Source organism: Topomyia yanbarensis, chromosome 2 (assembly GCF_030247195.1).
Source record: "Topomyia yanbarensis strain Yona2022 chromosome 2, ASM3024719v1, whole genome shotgun sequence".
In the NCBI taxonomy this organism is placed as follows: Eukaryota; Metazoa; Arthropoda; class Insecta; order Diptera; family Culicidae; genus Topomyia; species Topomyia yanbarensis.
Window position 1 is genome coordinate 58,150,267 of NC_080671.1, and position 20,927 is coordinate 58,171,193.

The following is a 20,927-nucleotide window of genomic DNA, read 5'->3' on the forward strand; positions in this document are numbered from 1 at the left end:
ATCAGTCAAATACTAAAAAAAAGAAAAAAATAAATAAGACTAATAAAATCCATGTAATGACTTAACTGAACAAAAATAAGCATATGGCTAAAAATTTAGAAAAAAAAATATTTGAATTAAGTAAATAAATAAAACAAACTGAGCTAATGTGAGAACCATTGCTTCAGAAAGATCTGAAATGTTTGTGAAAATCCCGTTAATTGAAAAATTGATAATTAATATATAATGTACTTTCTCGGGTCTCCATTATTTTTTGTTTTCACCTTTTCATTTTCGTTCTTCTTTTCTTGATGGCGTCGTTTAAGATTATCTGTTGTTTCTATTTTATTGATAATTAGGGTAATAAGCTTATTTTGGCACTATTAGGGAGAGGGCCACACTATTTTTTTAAACAACAATGAAACCATAATATCTACAATCTATCTCAGAATAAAGTATTAGTGTACTGTTTCTTAAACATCTGTGTAATGCCTATTTGACAGAAATGTCTCTTTTTTCAGCATAAATCACAATAAATGCATCTATTCTCACCTCAAAGTTCCAATTATTGCCCGCCAATGCCTTATATTACATTTCGAATCAATTCTAACTTCTTGGACGCCAACGCATGATGTGTAAAACGAACCATTCAACTTTTTTCAGCCAATCAAAACAAACGTAAACACCACGCTCATGAAAGAACCGCATCAGTCGTTAGAAGTAGAGCGCCCAATATTGTACTTGCAGGAAATAATCATGCGAAGGCTATCAACTGGCAATGACCAGTTTCACATCAAACATAGCCTTGTCCCGAGCCGAATTTTATGTTCAGATGAAAAAAAAAATCTCTGCAATCAGCAATTGGTAAAATAACTTGAAATAATTGATTAGTTATACTTAAAATAGCATTACAATATATTTTCAAGTTTATGTCGCACTGATGATTCTTTCCTGTGTGCTAGATGCAAAAATAACCCATTAAAACACTAGGCCTATCCTAGTTCTTAACGAATGCTTTTAAAGTTAATTAATCATAAATGGATCCTTCAGCTAAAATAAAGGTATGTATCAGTGCAATGTTTAGTATTGTTGTGAAAGAATAACGAGACATGAGGCGGAATTTGTCGGCTCATAGCACATAGTTTTGCCAAACGTCTTTGCGTCCTGTTTTGGTTCACTATGTAAATGAGGCTAATTATCAGATATTTCAAGAAGGTGATTTTATTTTAACTGAAAGTTGCATCTGGAGGATAGTTCTAACTATATATGTGCACAACAAATAAAGAATATAACTTAAGCTTAATTTTACACACCTGTTTTTGCCAAATTGATATGGTCATTATACCATATGCTTGGTTCGAAACTAAGAGGTGTCACAACTGCCATACTGGACTCATCAACCTAGTTATCAGTAACTTGTTTTGGAGTTCAAAGCTGTTTTTTTGGTCACAGATTTTTTAACAAAAAGACCGAATTGGAAATAGTAAACTGAGATAAGGTCACATGTGCTTTCAGACCACATAAACAAAGAGCGCGCGAGGAATGGTAAATGACAAGTGAGTGCCGCGACATTATTTTTATATATTACTCGTAATTTTGATTCTTTACATCCTTGTTATAAATAATGTTACTGGTAATTTTTGCATCATTACCAGACCAGAATAACCTAAATCACGCAAAACAAGTCAAATTTTCACTAGAATTTTGAGATTTAAAAATACAGTTGCTCTCGGTGATTACCTAACATGTTTTTACTGTATTGAAATTTTTTTAAATGATTTTGTTAAGTAATATGGGAGGTGGATAGAGAAATTTGTGTCCATTTGTTACATGGGGGGAGGGGGAGTCAATTTTGGGCAATTTTTGCGATATATAATATATGAATGTTTCCTTGCTTGTATTCTGATTTAAGAAGTGTATGAGTGGTGAAAGACTGACTTAATCCACCTGGTACTTGGATGGGACGTTTTTTGCACTTGCGGATTGTTCATTGGTTTGCGGAGCTTATGAAGTTCCACATTACGCCACATCCTCTATGTTGATATTTTCACCCTACACTGATGCCCCGTAATGAAGGTACGCATTCATTCGGCTATTCCTTTCTGCTTCTACGGGTGAAACGGGTATATTTTGAGTCTTCATTCATAATTGTAATACTGTAAACTATTTGATGTTTTTGTTTTCACTAACACTTACTTATCAAAAACAGTAGTTGATATTGCAATCATTGAATTGTGCGCGGAAATAATTACTCGCCGTTCTATCCACACTTTCCTCTGCAATAGAAGTAACACGGTTTACCATTCTTGTTTTTTATTATTCTTGCGGTTCAATATTAGCAAAATTACCCCTCTTACTACGAACATATTGGAATGTGAAATTCTAGCTATCTACAAGAATATCAGCATGTAATCACAATATATGAACAGAGTAAATCCCACAAGTACATGTTACGTAATATTTTGAATTTTACTTGGACGATCGCTGTAAAAACATTATGATAGACAGAAACCACGAAAAATCCGCCGCGTAATAGAAAATTGAATGTAATCGATTTACTAAAATATAAGCAATACTCCTCATAGTCGGCTATTCGGAGTTCAAGTTGCTTATTTGGTCGATGATAATGCTATTGGAACACTCAATAACACTTCCCTTCTCGTGATGCATGTGGAGATACAGAGGATTCCTCAGTCTCTAGCAACAACATGTAGCGGACTAACATTCCTTCCTTCCCCTGAAGATCTGCATTCGGATGTGGCTGGCGTCGGAATTGATCACCATGCAGGGATCAATATAGATTGCACAATGTGGCTTATCATGCTAGTCCCAAGCATGTTGTTCCAATGAACATTTTCCAATCTCAGTTGGTTTTGTTCAGTAACGGAGTGGCAATGACGGGCGATCTCTTATTATTATGCTTAAAAATACAGTTGCTCGGTGATACCACGAGATTAATATGAATTAGATGAGACAACTATTATCTCGCTACTAGGTGGATTACTAGGTAATCTGTGTATTATTATATCATCCAAAATCAACCTCACAGTTGAACACAACGCTTATACGAAATGGTCGGTGTTAAGTCAGACCGGACCAAGTCACAAAACATAAAAAAATGAGTTAATGATAGCACTGGATAAAGAATTTCTTCGTCTACATTCCACTTTTACCAGATTTGAAATATGAAACAATAAACAAGAATTATGGTAAAAATTATTTTCCAATTATAATGTAAAGGATGCTGCGATTCAAACTTTAAACGCGTTTTTCTCGAAATCAATGCACTGTCACTGAGTCCGGTCTGACCTAACACCGACCAAATGGTAAATACAAAAGTTTGGAATGGAAAAATTTTCACTATGAAGTGAACTTACACATTAAAGTCTTTAAAGTGAACTTATACATTAATTTTTGAGAAATAGTTTATTTATTGTCGAGTTAATTTACAAAATATTTTCGGAATCGAATTCCTTTCATCACGTAGATATGTTTTCATTCCCCGATATTCAAAATCGGTTCAGTTGTGCCCCGAAAATTGCTTGGTAGATGGTGTGTATGAGCAAATTATGCGCCGTAAAATAATCTTCAAGTTTTGGAAAGTTTTGGAAAAATATGAATTCAATTCTGGGGCGATCAAAGGTTAGTGAAAAGATAACTCTCATAAGTGGTGGAAAAACATCGACTGGTAACTTTGTAAATTGTGAAATATTCAATGACTTCTTTTCCAATATAGGTCAGAAATTAGCTAGTGAAATTCCGCATTCCTCTGTTGACACACTCATTAGCGTACCTTGTGTTCAAAATTCTATTTTTCCAGCTTATATAAATGAAGTCCTAATATTAATATACAATTTAAACTCCAACAAAAGTCGAGGCCCTGATAATATACCAGTCAGTATAATCAAAGAAAATGCTGAACCCTTTGCTCACATTTTTGTTCAAGTGTTCAACGAAATCTTATCAACAGGAATTTATCCTAATTGTTTAAAAATAGCCAAAGTTGTCCCAATATTTAAAGCTGGCGATACCTGTGATCCGTCCAATTATCGGCCAATATCCACACTCTCAGTCTTCAGCAAAATTTGTTAGTTAGCAGGATGATGGATTTCTTCAGCAAGCACAATGTGATTTACAACTACCAGTACGGTTTCAGGAAGGCTTGTAGCACTACAACAGCTATTACTGAGCTTGTGGATCAACTAATAGCACATATCGATGAGAAAAAAGTAGTGGAAGCTTTGTTTCTTGACTTGAAAAAGGCATTTGACACTTTAAACCATGATATACTTCTTCAAAAACTGGAAAAATATGGAATTAGAGGAATAGCCAATGAGATTATATGTAACTATTTGTCAAACAGGAAACAATTTGTAGCAATTCAAGACTCTGTGAGCACATTCAAATCTATTAACATAGGGGTACCACAGGGTAGCAATATCGGTCCACTGCTCTTCTTAATCTACATAAACGACATTGCTAAACTAAGATTTAAAGGTACACCTCGACTATTTGCTGATGATACAGCTTTGTTCTATCCAAGAACAGAATATCACACTTTTATCTCTGATATTACCGAAGATCTTTCCGTACTTTCTAATTACTTCAATGCCAATTTGCTTTCTTTAAACCTCCATAAAACAAAATATATGATGTTTCATTCTCCCATTCTTTATATGCTTGTTCCAATACTTGATAATTGTGTGGGGGCACGCCTGCAAGTCGAAATTGCAGCCACTTCAAGGACTACAGAATAGGTGTTTAAAAATTATATTTAAATTGCCGCTACTATACCCAACAAGACGCCTCTACTCTGACAATTCTCATAATATTCTGCCAATTCTTGGACTACGAGACATGCAAACAATTACTTTTATGCATAATATTTTAAATAGTACAGAAATGCATCATAATTTGGAAATTACTGTCGGAAACCAAGTTCGTAACACCAGGCAAGCTAACGAACTATTACGGGTTAGAGTTTTTAGCAACCTTGGTCAAAAGCGGATATTGTTCTTTGGACCCTATAAATATAATTCCCTTTCTGTTGATCTGAAGGAAATATCGAATAAAAACATTTTTAAAATACAACTGGGGAGGTACCTAAAAGAAAAAAAATAGACGAATACATTTAGTAAACAGCGCTCAACCTTAGTTTTTAATATTGATCACGTTTTTTCTTATCTTCTCAAAATTCTTGGTTAAAAATATAATATTATTTACTTTTATGTATGTTAATTAGTAAATTTCTAGCAGTATTAGTTGAGTCCCTTAAAAGAAGAGTTTCACTAGGACTCAATGCTTTTTGTAGATTTGAATTATAATTTCACTCATTAGTTTTAGTTTTTTTTTGTATGTGTCCACTACCAGGAGACTCTAAATTCGAGCCTTTTGGTGTGGGGGTGAGTGGAGGGATTAAAAAAAAGTTGTCCAAAGCCTGCTTTAGCGTGAAATTAAAATTACGAATGTATATAAATATAACCGTTTTTATAAGGAACAACCTAATGCTAAAATTTCGATTTTTCGTGCAATGTAAAGTATGTGTTCAACAAACAAAAATGTTGTTCTGCAACTTTATTGAAGACAGTCAAGCTCTTTCTCGAACCTTTGAAAAGTTCAATTTAAATTCTTGCAAAAAATAGAAGCACACTAGCTTATGTTTAAACGAAAAGAAGTACCTTGAAAAGGACGCCAACTTTCCTAAATATATTATGAAGCTAGGTTATTTAGTTTTAGCAATAATTAAAATTCCTGATAAATATACATGGACGCTCTACTACCTCGAAAAATGCTACTATTCTACTCTACTGTTAAAATATGTTGCTCTCTCTCTGTCTCTGTCTCTTCATCTCATAGAAATTATGATAACTGTCATCTGATGTGATCCTTATTCTAGTAACGATTTTACTAGGTGTAGAGATTTTTTGTCAAAAACACATTTTTAAAACCACAAACGTAATAAGTAGGTTTGTTCCAATACACGAAAGTCACACCGGAGAAATGTGGAGCAAAAAATACTTGCTCCTTTTCACTCCGGTTTGCTACCAGAAGAAAAAAAAAGAAAAAGGAGTACAGGAACGAATTTCGAGTACTTCCAGTTTCTCCTGGTACTGGAAAAAACCTAATGACTCAATTGTATTTTAGAATATTTTGAAATTAACATGAAAGTTCATTGTCAATAAGGTTACCAAATGAACGGAGAGCAAATTAAGGCCATCCCTGCCAAATCTATTCGGAATTGGAGCCTGAATCAGTTGTCACTTGAGCCAGAATTCTGAAAAAGTCGGGATTCTGGCTTATTTTCCAGCAGTTGAACTGGGACGTTGAATCTTGTTCGAGACAAATTGGAATGGTGAAGTGCCAATATTGAACAAAGATAACCACTTTGGCCAAACCTCATATCGAGCTATCCAACAAATTTTGGTTACTTCTGAGTAAAAGAACTTTTGGTTGGAATGAGTCGCAGAGAGTATGCATTAACACAAACAATCGCTGAAAGTATTTGAAATTGACAATTTAAATTGATTCTCTTGGAAGAAAGTTGATCTGAATTATTTAATACAGGGTGATTTATCATGATATTTTTTGATCTCGCAAAAATTTGAAAAATGGAGTAATTCGCGAAATGTTTATTTGTCAATCAAAAGAACATTTTTTGGCATTTATTGTTTGAAAACAATTTCTTTTAAATGTTGACCATGTTGGCGCTTGAAGTAATCCATTCGACTGGTTCAATTTTTGATGACGGATTCGAGTATTTCAAGTAGTATCTGGTTAATTAGTCGAGTAATGTTGGTTTCCAATGCTTGGGAATGTCACCGCCGCTATGTTTTCTTCAATGCGTGCTGGATGTGGTCGATTTGTTCGCTAATCATCCAATAACGAGAACTGCAACTTTTACTCTTTGATTGTATGGCGAATAGTGGAGTCAGTTGTCCGATTATATCGACCATATTATGGTCGGAATGCACATTTCTCACAGATCGCTAATTTTCGAAATATAGTTGAATAATTTGAGAATGGTGAGCATACTGTGGAGGCGAAAAATACTAAACTACAATAACATGACATGCCCTGTTAAAAAAAACATCATGTTGAACCACCCTGTATATGCCAAGGTTTGAGACTAAAAATAAAAACATTTCAAGTAAAGTAAGGACGCTTTTCAAAAACCTCGAAAATAAGGACATGTCCTTTAAAATAAGGACGGTTGGTAACCCTATTCATTGTATACATAATTTTCCAAAAGTTTTTGTTATATATTAAATGCAATGTGCTCGCCAAACTTTCACTGTACCTATAATGAACCTTGTTACTCCAACAAAACTCTACACCAACCTTAAGTGTAATCCGCAGTGAGTCTGCCTTTTTTTTCGACCAAAGTAACCACAAATCTCGCTCGTTATTCTAAAATGACTCACTCGGGATACATCCAAGAAGAAACTTTATCACTCATTCTAGTAATTAGTGCGCAAATAAACAGCTTGGTTAATGTTCTAAGCCAAACCCTCATCCAACTCACTGACAGTCAATATTTCCCGCTGTAATTGTATCTCTTCGTTCGAGGTAAGACACTTCTACGTAACGCAAAAAAAAACAGTCTTCGTCCAAAGTACAAACATTATTTTAATTACCGGCAACCGCTAAAGAGAACATTTTCCGTCGCACGCGTAAATGTTACCCTCTTTACGAAAAATTGGGATGACAGCAGAAACTTCCCAACCACTTTATGGAAACCTTTTCCCGAGCTCCAGAATAGGAGACTGTCACAGAGATTCATTTCACCAAGCTGCTCTATCTAGCATTAGCAACTCTTGACAATTCCTACCTCGCAGAAAGGAACCACTTTATAGCAGGATAAAGCAAACAAGTCTTTTAGCTATCGAAATATGAAACTGGAAAGGGCATTTCCGGCGGATCCGTGATTACAGTACAAAATGAAGGAACAGAAGACGGGAAATTTTTAGTACAATTCACTGTGGATGAAAACTCTTGCTAGCTCCTCCCACCGTTGCTAAGGGCAATATTTTCCGAACACGAATACCATTTGGAAAAGCTCAAAGAAACCAATACTTGTACATGTGCAAGTGTGAGTAATATTCGTTTATCCCATCTCGACAGAGCCGATTGTAGAGATTTCAACAACCCCTGCCCTTGGTGTCTTTTCTGCCCCGGGGACCAGTTGGTTGAAGGAGACACCAAGCTTCTCTCCTCCCATCATACATTTGCACACCAACTCAAACCTCCCCTATGCCATCATCGAATCTATGCTAATCTTATGCTGCTGCCGGTGCTGTTCTTCGCGCATTCCACCCCTGTTTATCGTTCACATATCTCGCACTATTCAGAATCCCCATGGATTCATGTATGATCCCGGAGTTTCCGGAATGTGTTCAAAGAGCTGCACATTTTGCAGGGAGCCAGGTGCTTAACATCTTTTTTGCCACCTTACTATCACCACCATTCTGTGTTGGTAAGAAAATAGGTGCCGTATTGTACCTCTCGTAAAACGCCAGCGTCGGTTATCATGTTTGGATGCTGCTAGTTGGTGCCATCATCAACACCATGAGCGCCATCAGTGAGCAACGGGTGACATGATAACGCAAAATAATATGCTCATTGTTGCTGTTAGCTGCGTTCATAGCAAATGTAAATAATAGCTCCAATGGCGAGAATATATATGCAGACATAATGACTGACTCATTGACTGAATTACTAACTGAAATGGAAACAGGTTTGATTGATGATCTTGAGAAGTGTTTTTGGAATTTCAATTTAGTGTGCTGGAGACATTCCACATTTTCCCGATATTTTAAAATGAAATGCCCCATTTTCAACCTGGGTGTGCAGGATAAATTTTCTTTGCTCGTCTTCCATCTATTTCTATCCATTTCTGTGTCATTAAATTTTATCGATAGTTATCGTATTCGCCGTGGCGCTCCTCGCCGGAAAGTGGTTGGATGTCTACTCTTGGAACGCTCGTATGTCTGGCTCTGTGTGTCTGAAAATATTTTTTTTTTCGTGCACTATGAATGTATAAATAAATCTCAACATTACACAAAAGATCCATTGTTGCCTTGCTTTCAAAATCGTTAAAGAAAATACCTTTCGGTTTGAGCACTTTACACCAGACGCCCCTCTTAAGCTTTCGAAAGCCCTCCAAGGCGCTACAGTTGACCGATCGTGATGAAAGTTATCTGGCATGATTATATGAATTTAAAAAAGATAGGTCCAATTGTAAATTTTCTCTAGAATTATTTAGAACGAATATTAGCACATATTTAAATTATAACATTGAAAGCCTCTCTTTGTATGTACTTTGTCTTTCGATTATTACGCCGTCATTATAACACTTTGCACTAATTTTCCAATACATATCGAAAACCGACGGTTTTTACTATAATTAATTGTGAAGAGTTGAGCAGTAAGTATTGAAACGATCGAGTATTGAACAGAAGAGAAAATAACAAAAGAGAATCTCATTGTTGCTTACGACCTAACCTAAATTTTCTTCGGATATGAACACTGAATTTAGCAATTCTATTCAAGTGGTGAGAGAACGTGATCGTTATGAATATTTTCTGAGAAGTGTATCTAGGGTTCCTAGTTTAATTGTTAGGGTTACCAGTTGAATTGTTTCTATATTAAAACGGCGTCTATTTGTTCAACCAGTCTATTTAGTGAAATCGAGAGACTAAAAATGAAACTACTTATCTATTCTACCATATCAGAAGAATGATTCTTTTAAAGTAAATTTTAGAGTGCATAATTGAAAATGTTATAGTAAAATGCTATTTCATTATTCACATCATACAGCATCATTCGCAAACAAATTCGTTTTAATAGGTCCATAATTTGTATAAATTTTATTGATAATGAACTCAATGCTTATCCTAAACCTGAAACAAGACATTTGTCATAATGTGCAGACTAAAAACTTATAGAATACATAATATTAATGAACTTTTTCATTTGCTATTAAAAGCCCGCTCAGACTTTCCGTAACTTTTTCAATCGGTTTTTCCTTTTCAAATACCTCATGGTTCACCAGATCTTTCAGCGTGACATTGTTTCCATTATCATCGACACCTAGCAGTAGGTCGGTTTGTGTTTTTACCTCCTTCCAGGCATAATCGATATCCTCTGGCTGTGGGTCGATACCGGCAATCATAAATCGAAGGATAAATTTTCCTTGGTACGTGGCAGGTATCATAAAAATCTTCTTACGTTGAGTGATGTTATCCAGGAGCTGCTTCGAGAGACTATCTTCTCCCTTAACACGAAAGCAAATCAGTGCCAGTGTGGATGAAGTGACCTCAAATCTTTCATCACTACGAACATATTGTTCAAATTTCTGCGCTAGACTTATGTGGAAGCGAATCAGATCGCGTATCTTTTCAGCACCCATAGTTTTCAAAGTGATCCAAACTTTCAACGAACGGAACCTTCTGCCGAGCTGGATCTGCCAGTGGCGGTAATCAGGTGCCTTGCTTTGGCCCTGAAATTTGTGCTGCAGATATATACGATCAACACTGAACGCTTCGGTAATCTTTCCAGCATCTTTGAACCACATGGCACAGCAGTCAAAATTAACGAATAGCCACTTGTGCAGATTAAAGTTCAGTGAATCCGCGGTCTCGATTCCTTTCTTGATCCAAGCATACTCCGCAAGGCAGAAGGATGCTCCTGCGTATGCTGCATCTATGTGAAGCCAGATCTGATTGGCATTGCAGTATGGTCCAATTTCTTCTAAATTGTCATAAGCACAAGTACCGGTGGTACCAAGTGTACCCACCATTATGACGGGAAACAATCCCTTAGCCTTGTCTTCTTCGACCGCATCCATCAAGGTTTTTCCTCTCAGCACACAATCAGAATCTGCTGGCAGCAGACGCATCTTAATAGCTCCCAAAATACCCGATTTCTCCACAGCACTATTACTCTGATCGCTGGTGTACGCCACCAGTCGGCCACGGATCTCCGCTTCTGATAGGTCTGGCCGTTCCTGCTTTAATCTTCGAACGGCTTGCTCTCGTGCGACAAGAACTGCGATAAAGATGGATTCGCTTGCCGAACCCTGGATAATACCTCCGCCGTTTCCTTCATCACAGTTCAGGAAACATTTTGGTAGATTCAGCAGCTGCCCTAACCAATTCATCATGATGACTTCCAGTTCGGTGCATGCTGGACTACAAATCTAAAAATAGCCAATTTTGTTTATTAAGATTGTGACATATTAATTTATAAACTATCTAACCCAGCTGAATCCGACAACTCCGAGACCAGCAGCAATAGTTTCGCCCACAATCGACGAGTAAGACGTTTGCGATGGATAGAATGCATGAAAATGTGGCGACTGCCAATGTGTTAGTCCGGGTAGGATCGAACGCTTGAACTCTTCCATGATTGATCTCCAATCATCACCCTGCTCGGGCATTTCCTTGGGAAGCAGATCATGAAGATAGCCAGGTTCAACTGAAGGCAGGACGTCCCTGGAATAGTATGAATAATGTGAAAGTTTAATCATATTACAATGGTCTATATAGAAGAAGTGTGTCGAAAAGGGACACCTCAAGTAAAATGAACATTCTCATAGTTTAAGTACAAAGGATGCTTTTTGGAAATAACTCTGCCAATACAGTTTTGTTTCTAACGGTACACAAACAGTGGCGGAACCAGGGGAGGGTCTGGATTCCCTCCGAAAATTTTCAACGTGTTGAGAAATTCTGAATTAGTTTCAATCTTTTATTAGTTTAAAACTCCAAATCATTTCAAATCAAATTTGAACACAACAACAGATTTTCATTAAATGAGGTTTTTAGATATTAAGTATTGCACAATGATAATTTCATTATCAAAATTTCAGACCCCTCCCGAAATTTTTTCTGGATCCGCCACTGTACACTAATTATTCTGAACCCCACTGCACATACATGTTACGGTAGTTGTCAAAAATATTAAGGACAAGTTATCTATTGTTTGCGTTTACCACGAAAGGTTTCACTGAAGATTTCCGTACAGTGACACTACATGTTCCCAAAAATCAATGTCTTACAATTTTTTGCAAACCTTTATTTTATTTTTCTCTAAGTCTCCAAATTTTTCGGTAATTCTATTTTTGACATGTCCTTGAAGCAAGTGATGTCGTGAATATCTGTTCAATAAATTCACACACAAATTCTTACTACCTTTGAAATTCAAATGGTAATATCTCAAGAACTACATGACCGATTGGACTAGTTGAACTATGAATGAGAGTCTTTTGTGCAGAAATCATTGACGTAATTCTTGGAAGGAGAATGTCGAGTTACAGATTAAATGACCACAAACGTCTTTTTCAAAACATCACGAGAAATTATATAAATTTTATTCTCATGATTTCAAGACAGACAGATCATACAACGTGGTCTAGAAAGAGTTACCGCAATGTTGAGGTTTGGACGGAATAACCGAACGAAGATTTACTTAACTTTACTCCTTCACTTGTTACGTTTATAAGAAAAAGTCTAGCAGTACTAACACGTCACCACGCTCTGGAATTATCTAAATGGGAGATCTATTCAATTCATTTCAACCGTAATGAGGTAAATAATTTGAAAGTATTAGAAAAGGCGCGATTTATGTTCCACGCTTCCAAGTGAGACGAGATGGAAGCAGTATTCTAAATCTGACCCTGTGTCGTAGATGAGATGTCGCGGCTTTGGACATGGCACTATTAATGTCATTTAGATTACAAATGCATGATTTGTGGTAATAATTCCCACAGAAAGGACGTTTGTCTCGTGAAAGAAACCACAGGCACCTCAAAATGCGTGAATTGCCGCGGAAACCATAAATCTAATTCCTGGGCACCGTTAAAGGGGGTAACTGGAAACACTTTTCAGTCGGCATTTGAGCTTTGATATGATTCTGGACTCCTCTCTTGCTTCTTGATGGACTATTACGTCCCAATTTTAGCTCTCGTTCCCGTCAGCTGTTTAAATGCTGATTTCATGAGCCATTTAGCTCCTGTTTCCGTGAGTTATTCAGCTCCCTGCCATATAATGATCTACTCGGATAGTCCCCGACTCACCCTACTCCGACTGATAGTTCCCCGATGGAGAAATTTCTACCGACAGCGATACCCACTTCCTTGAGCCATTTAGTTCCCAGTTTTATCGAGATCTACTTGGATATAATGCGGCCGGGAACTATTCTACTCCGGCTCAGAGAGCCGTTTCATAACCCGATTAGCTCCCATTTTCGTCACGATTTTGTCGATACGATTGTCCACGGTGGCGATTCTACAATACTGTGAATTCCCGGCGATAGATTTCTCCCGGTACGGATGATGGTTTCCGTGAGCGATTTAGCTCCCCACTTCGTCCCGATCTACTCGATCTAGTCCCCAGCGGTGGATCTGGCCTACTCACGATCTACATGGTAGGGTGTCGAGGACGGTCAGGCAATTCCGGTGAAGCCTGACGTCCGATTCACTGGCACCCTGACGACCCGAACCCGGTGGCACGCCGCGTACAACTCAACTGGTCCCCAATATTCTACACCGACGGAGAATTCTTGTTAAATTAAACCGATCGTCGACCGTCACACACATGTGCTTCAGCCATCCAGGATTCCACGATGTCTATTGTCTGCCGTCAACATCTCCACCTTCTCTCGCCGGTTATCGTCGGGACAACGTCATCTGCAAAGCCGACGATCTCCATTCCCTTGGGTAGTTCCATTGTTACCACTCCATCGTACATTACATTCCAAAGTATTGGGCCAAGTAGGTTCCGCCGTGACCCTTATCGACCTCTGTTCCATGTTCGTTTCGTAGACCGGAGACGGCATCCCGTTATCACTATTGAACGCGTTCTTCACGTATATCATTACCACGGTGCAATAGCGTTTACCCTTTCTCTTTTGGTTCGATGCTTTCTCCGCGCTCGCGATGACTGTGCGAATGGCGTCCACCGTTGTTATCCATTTCCGGAACCCGAACTGCCTCTGCGATAGTCCGTTTTCCCTTTCAGCGTAGGTCGTCAGCCTATTGAGGATGACCCTTTTTAAAAGTTGAACAAGAGTATATAGGCCGATACGATGGTAGATCTTCGGGTGGTTTCCCTGGTTTTTGCAGCAATACCACCGGCTGTATCCACCATCTATCCGTGAAGTAGCCATTGTCCAGGAATTTCGGTAGAACTATCCTGAACATGTCCGGAATCGCCAGAATCGCAGTTTTCAGTGCCACATTGGGGTACCGTCCGGACCGGAAAGTTTCTTCGCTTTCAGCCCTTTTGTCGCTATAAGGCGCTCGTCGTTGGAGACTCGATTGTCACCAGCATTTCCACCGTCTGTATCAACGTACGGTATTGGTGACCAAGCGGTTGGGTCGTGCTTCGGGAAAAGATCCACAATAATCTTTATTTTGTCGACGCACATTTCGACTGGCGTCGATGGACCCTTGGCCCTGGTCGACACGACACGGTAAGCATTGCCCCAGCAGTTAGCGTCTACTTCTCTGCACAGCTCCTTATAGCAGGTGGACTTGATGAGCATTATCTCGCATTTAAAAGCGGCCCTGGCCGCCCGGAGTGCTATCTTACAGTCTTCTCTGACTGCCTCAGATATCACTCTCTGCACTCGTCTTCTGCCCTTTAGGCAGACAGGTAGGCAATTCGCCAATTTACGTTCATGGATAGTCGTCGGTACATCTAGTTTGCACCCTTCAGTTCTTCTATGGTCGCTATCTCGTCTAGGCACTCCACTACTGCTTCCTGCGACTGGGCTCTCACATTCGCTTCGCTGCCCAAGGATTTAGCAACGAGCTCTTCGGTGACGAATAAAGAATAAAAGGAAAATTGAAAAAAATACGTTTCAATTTTGTTGTTGAAAAAATTGACGGGCCCCAATTCCTCCCAGAACTCAAGTGTGAAGTTAAACCTGGCTCCACATTTCAGAAAAACCTGTTTTAATCCACCTAGTGGTGCAATTGTGCCCCATTTATCCAAACTATTGTTTCTTACCTGATTATGCTCAATATAATTGTGGAAATGTCTATCACATTCTTATTATACATATAACGTATCCTACTATTACCACAAAAGTTGACGCTGACTAAACAAAAAAGTATATTTTCTTAGCTTAATCAGCATGAGTTCAATGTGATAATATCTTGAAATGCTGGGGGAATGGGTTTGAAAGTGGAGGGGGTGGGGGCTTGGTAGACTTGGTAGAAGGGAGGTTGGGTGATGAAAGGGGGAAGTGTAAGGATAGGGGGAATGCAGTACCATACTTGCTTCCATTTGGGACTTGGTTTGAGAAAATCGGTTCAGTCATTACCGAAGAATGAGTGTGACTTTCATTGTGGAATATGTCCGGAAACCGGAACTTCTAAAATTGTTAATAGTGGACAATACATTCAATGAATGCTCGATTGGCAGTAATCTAGACCTGCGCATCGTTGTAATTTGGTGACGGTTCCAACATATTTTTAGCCTCTGAGGTATTACGATTGTAACGGTTTATATGGGAAATTCCACTGTGATCTTTCTAACCAACCTGTAACTCAGGAACTAAAAGTTAAACCGAATGAAATTCAATAGCAGTCAATGGGATTACTGTATCGTTAATTTGGAATCAAGTTTGTAAAAGCTCGGTCAAGAATTCGCTGGGAAATAGGCGTGATGTTAGCTAAGGAACTTGGCCATCAAGAACCGTCATAGTTGGTCAATGTGGTCAAACCTCCTTTGATTGATCATTAGTTATGTAGAACCACAAATCCAAATAATGTTGAACTCATTTGAATATGTATTACATCATTCGGACATAATGGTGTTACCAGAATTTGCTGAGTGACCGCACTCTTCAACCCGTAACTTCATAACCGGAGGTCGGATTAACTAAAAATTCAATAGCAGCCGATGGGAGCGCTTTACCGTTCATTTGCGTAAATCGGCTCAGCCATCTCTAAGAAAATTATGTGAGTTTAAATGACACACACATATACACATACACACAGAAATTTTCCGATCTCGACACACTGAATCGAATGGTATATGAATCTCGGCCCTCCAGGCCTCGGTTACAATCTAGATTTTTAAAGTGATTGCATAGTCTTCTTTACATGAGAAAGGCAAAAAGGTGGGAAATCGGCTAAGTCCCGAAAAATCGATTTTTGGCAAAACAATTTTTTTTCGTGATTGCATTAAATCTCGACGTTTCACCTTCGAAATGCTTAAAGGTTTGGCATCGAAGATACGAATTCGATTTCTAAAATTTCATTGGGCCATGCCCTTTGAAAAAAAGTTTTAGTTCCTGTCTTCATATGTGGCCGGCCGGTTCAGTCTATATTTCCGGAACCATGCAACTGATCCTGACGAAATTTTATAAACGTCTACGGGGATGATATACCTTTCATTTAGGACTAAATTTGTGAAAAGCTGCCCAACCATACCAATAAACTGATGTAAGTTTGTTAATTATAATAGGCGGACACTTTTCCACGGCGCTTACTGAACTGTCTATGATGGTCAATGTTCATCGCTATATCTGTTTTCTATGTGACCGCACGTCACAACCAGCAACTCCGGAACCGAAAGCTTTCATTTTAGACTAAAACTTGCTCCAATCGGTCTAGTCATCGGCAAGAAACTGATGTAATTGTTATTCTAAATTCGGATACTTCCGCCGGGGCTTCCGGAACCGTCGATGGTAGCCAGCGTGGCAAAAGAGACTTTGAATGACTGTTAGTAACCTAGTACTACAAATCCAAGCAGATGTGGCCACATTAAAAAATCACTTTTATATATTCCTCGCAGTATCCGTTGAAATCGGGATTTTCTGCGTAATCGTACTCTTCACCCTGAGTGCACGCTGCTATAAAAATCTAGCGAAATCGTCTGAGGACACCAGCGGGTGCTCGTTTGGTTCGGTTTGCGCGACTTTCGGAGGGTTAAAACCAAGTTTGTGAAAATCGGTTCAGTAAATTTCGTGAAACTGATGTGGCCAACTTATAACAACATTTGTTTGTAACCATAGTCTTCAACTCGTAACTCCGGAACCGGAAGTCAGATCAAAATTCAATAGTAGCTAATGTTCAAACAGGATTGCTATAATTCATAATAAAATCTACTTGCTTTGAAGTCATGCTGCTTCTTTAGTTAATAACTTTTCTCAGCGAATTTTTACAAACTGACAATGTTCCACAAATGTGTTCAGTAGAAGAATACCTTTAGAATTATATAGTATTCTCATGAATTGATTGATGAGGTGATTTTTTAAGAATTTATTTTCAATTTTTTTTTTACGTTTTAACGACATTCAATTAGCTAGAGATTACTGGGTAGGGAAAGTTATGAAACTTAGAGCCATAGTACTCAAGTGAGAGCAAGGATGTGAAGTAAACAGATCGGAAAGCTAGAAGTGGCAGGGTCATTAGAACAGGCTTAATATCATGCGGGCTTAATTTTTGCCTTCTGATAATGAGGGTCGCGCTTAGGCAGAATAACTACGAATCACCCGAGTTCACTATCATGTGTCCTTGATAAAGGTAGACGTATCTATCTTTACCGTGAACTTTGAAATTTTTGGAGGGTCCGCAGACACAACCGATCGGTACCAAAATTTGCACAATTACTAAGGGCCATAAAAGGAATCAGTAAAGCCTAGTGGAGCTAAAAGTAAAAAATTGAACCAGTCTAGTATACACGTTTCATGAGATTATTATAACTATCTTCAATCGATTTTCTCGATTTTTTTCACATAAGAAATACTAACCTTGGCCAGCATTTAACTTTCTACCGAGTTATCTATTCAATCTTAAATAAACACTCAAACAATAAGGGGAATTGGAGCAAAGAAAACAGCGTGCCGTGCGGTGTAGATGCCAGCTATGAATTTTTGACACCTTCGTACACACAAATAAAAAAAAACGCGGTTTTGGGTACATTTTTTGCCTTTCTAATATAAAGAAAGGCTCCAAAAATCAATCTTCCAACCGAGGCCCGGAGAGCAGAGTGTCATATCCCATTCAATTCAATTCGTCGAGATCGCGAAATGTCTGTGTGTATGTATGTGTGTATGTCAAAAAATGTCACTTGATTTTCTAAGAGCTGGCCGAACCGATTTACACAAGCCTAGTTTCAAATGAACGGCGCTATTGAATTTTTAGTTGATCGGACTTTCGGTTCCGGAGTAACTACATTGAACTACATTGAAGAGTGTGGTCACACAGCAAATTTCCATATAAACTGGTAACCCTATGATGTCCGAATGATGTATCACATATTCAAATACGTTTAACATTACTTGGATTTGCGGGTCTAGATCACTAATGACAAATCAAAGTTGTTGGTCTATTATGACGGATCTTGATGTCCCCGGGGAACTCGTCAAGTTCCCGAGCTAATGTCACACCTATTTTCCAGCAAGCTATTAACAGATTTTTACAAACATGATTTCAAATGAAACATATTATTCTTCCAATGACTGTTATTGAATTTCATTCAGTTCTGAATTGTGGTTCCGGAGTTACAGGTTGGTTATTGCGGTCACATAGTCATCGATAATTCCAGAAGTCCCGGGTTCCGGGCATATTTCAGATCTAAAGCCACTTCGGTGATGACTGAACCAAATTTACACTAACCTAGTCTCAAATGAAAGGTATAATATAAATTTCGATGTTGAACCCTCCATCTACTCCTCCACCTACTGCCTCTCAACCTCCCCCCCCCCCTTCTCTCACCATCCCCCTCTCAGACCAACCTCCCTCCTGCATTCCCTTCATCCACCCCGTATACTAAAATAAGTTAGATGATTCCCGACGCATCCTCCCCTCCCACTAATTATATCCCTTCACTTCTCCACCATAAAGTTAACACGAAGACAACATTGAACTCACGCTGATTAAGCTATATAAATATTATATTTTTGTTTGTTTCAAGTATGTCAGTGTCGACATGTTGCTTATCAGGTTCGTGACAGTCGTGCACTTAAAAATTCTTATCAAGTGTGATAAGAATGTAATGGACATTTCCACAATGTTATATTGAACGTAACCAGGCATTAAATCATAGTTTGGATAAATAAGAAAGGTACTATTGCACCGCTAGGTAGATTAAAATAGGTTTTTCAGTTTAATATTACCACGACTGATTTTTCTTTTACAAAATTTTAGAACTTGAATAATGATTTTTTTCTTGTATATAGTTGTCATGTCGTGTATAATAAAAATGTAATATATACAAACTTTCAATTTTAATGAATATAATGATGGACAAAGGCACAATTGCATCGCTAGGTGAATTAAAACAGGTTTTTCAACTAAGCAGTGACCCGAGTCCTATTTCTAGGTTTTTTGATTTCTATGGGAATGTCATAGGTTTTAAAATATTTAAAAACCACAATACCATTAGATTAAGGTTAAGTTAGTTTCATACTAGATGTAAAACCTAAAATGTATACCAGTTGAGGCCCAGAAAACCAAAAAGTGATAGACTAGTTTAACACAAGATCTACTTTACTTAAGAAAACTTCTAAAGAAAAATTCACTGCAAAACCCTAATTCTAAACAAATGCTGTTGGTTTGCCGAATCTTTTAATTTTACATTAGTTGTTAAATGACTCTTTTAATACTGCTCTTAAAATTTTAATTTTGACTTCAAGGAGTTTAAAATGATTTGGACTGGATAAGTTTCATTAAATGAAAACAGATGTACTTTAACTTTAATAACATATTAAAAATAAAATTGCCTGTGCAGATTTGAAAGCGGTTCAATATTGTTCCCTCGCGTTTGCAGGCTGAAATTAGATCTGACAGACTGTTTAACTCTGATATTTTAAGAAACGTACTTTGATTAACGGATTTCCCCTAACCAGCCAAAAGGAAGGGTTGGCAGCAGAGAGTTAAATTTAAGGAAGTTTTATAACATAATACAGTGCAAAAAAATTTCAGTGATTAATTTTCGTAGAAGTAATTATAGAGCGGCAACTTTTCAAGAATATTATTTAGAGACTTTGTGTCTTCAACAAATAAAGCAACATTTCTCCATAAGAACAACTTAGATCTCCACAAGGAGTGAAATATATGTGCGCAGAATCTAATTCACATTATTGATTTTATTATTTATTTATTCATTGAAAATATATTTGTGTTAATAAGAACTCTGCTAGAACATGCACACGTCGCTCTGTGATTCTTACGTATAAAGTGTCTGTCCAAGTTTTATGCTTGAAGTTTTGAACCGAATTTCTCACACTAATAAGATTTAATGGGTTTTACAGAGCATGGTCTGTCCTGTGAACTTCTCATTTCGGCCGCTAACCTTTGGTTGGCATTAGTTTCTATTGAGTTGCATTCATGGTTGAATGCAATCCAATGGCAATGATGGAGTAGGTATGGTATAGTAAAACAATTTGGAATGTAGCATTAGCTTCATCTTTATTTTCCACTCGAAAAAGTTAATCTGACTACACACAAATGGTGAAAGGCGCAAATACAATTAACCATGTTTTTGACAATGTAGTCTTTCACAAAAACTGTTTCTGGATTTGCGTAGATACACATCGACTATTGTTTTTCTTCTCAGTGAAAAAATGAACATACACACACTAAAGACCAGTTGTGTTACATTTACCCCATGGCACACAGATTACCCAAGCTGCAGCTGTTTTACACTTGACAAAAAGTTAGTATACCATAGCATATCCATTATGTCCGTGTTTCATTCCCTCCACACAAAATGCACAACCTTTTTAACTGATTGATGATGGTTACAAAATACACATTGAATCCTCTGGGTTTTCTGCTTCTATCACATACCTATCTCTTATGTTCTCCAAATAATCCGCCACAAAGTCGATCGCTGCTTTTCCAAACTCACGAAACTCATTTATGTCCATGTTAGCCATTTTTGTGTATTTTATAAAAGTATGCACCACAAATCAACGATATTGATCAATCAGCA

General features: G+C 37.8%; 2 protein-coding genes across 4 annotated transcripts in view; both read right to left on the minus strand.

The window, feature by feature from the left end:
* The window catches only part of LOC131685760 (LIM/homeobox protein Lhx3), a 196,646-nt gene extending 188,790 nt beyond the window's left edge, over nucleotides 1-7,856 (minus strand). For 2 of the 3 annotated variants that reach the window (XM_058969694.1, XM_058969698.1), the window contains exon 1: nucleotides 7,318-7,849. The gene's annotated coding sequence lies outside the window, so the exon portion shown is untranslated. Of the gene's footprint in view, nucleotides 1-7,317 lie in introns of all 3 variants that reach the window. The other variant, XM_058969696.1, reaches the window with a different exon arrangement.
* A 2,078-nt stretch (nucleotides 7,857-9,934) lies between these two features.
* Nucleotides 9,935-20,862, minus strand: LOC131679490 (3,4-dihydroxyphenylacetaldehyde synthase). Its single transcript, XM_058960226.1, has 3 exons — nucleotides 20,783-20,862; nucleotides 11,237-11,471; nucleotides 9,935-11,176 (listed from the first exon to the last, which is right to left on the minus strand). Exons 1-3 carry the CDS (start codon nucleotides 20,860-20,862, stop codon nucleotides 9,935-9,937), a joined length of 1,557 nt encoding a protein of 518 aa, XP_058816209.1.
* Between the last annotated feature and the right edge of the window lie 65 nt (nucleotides 20,863-20,927).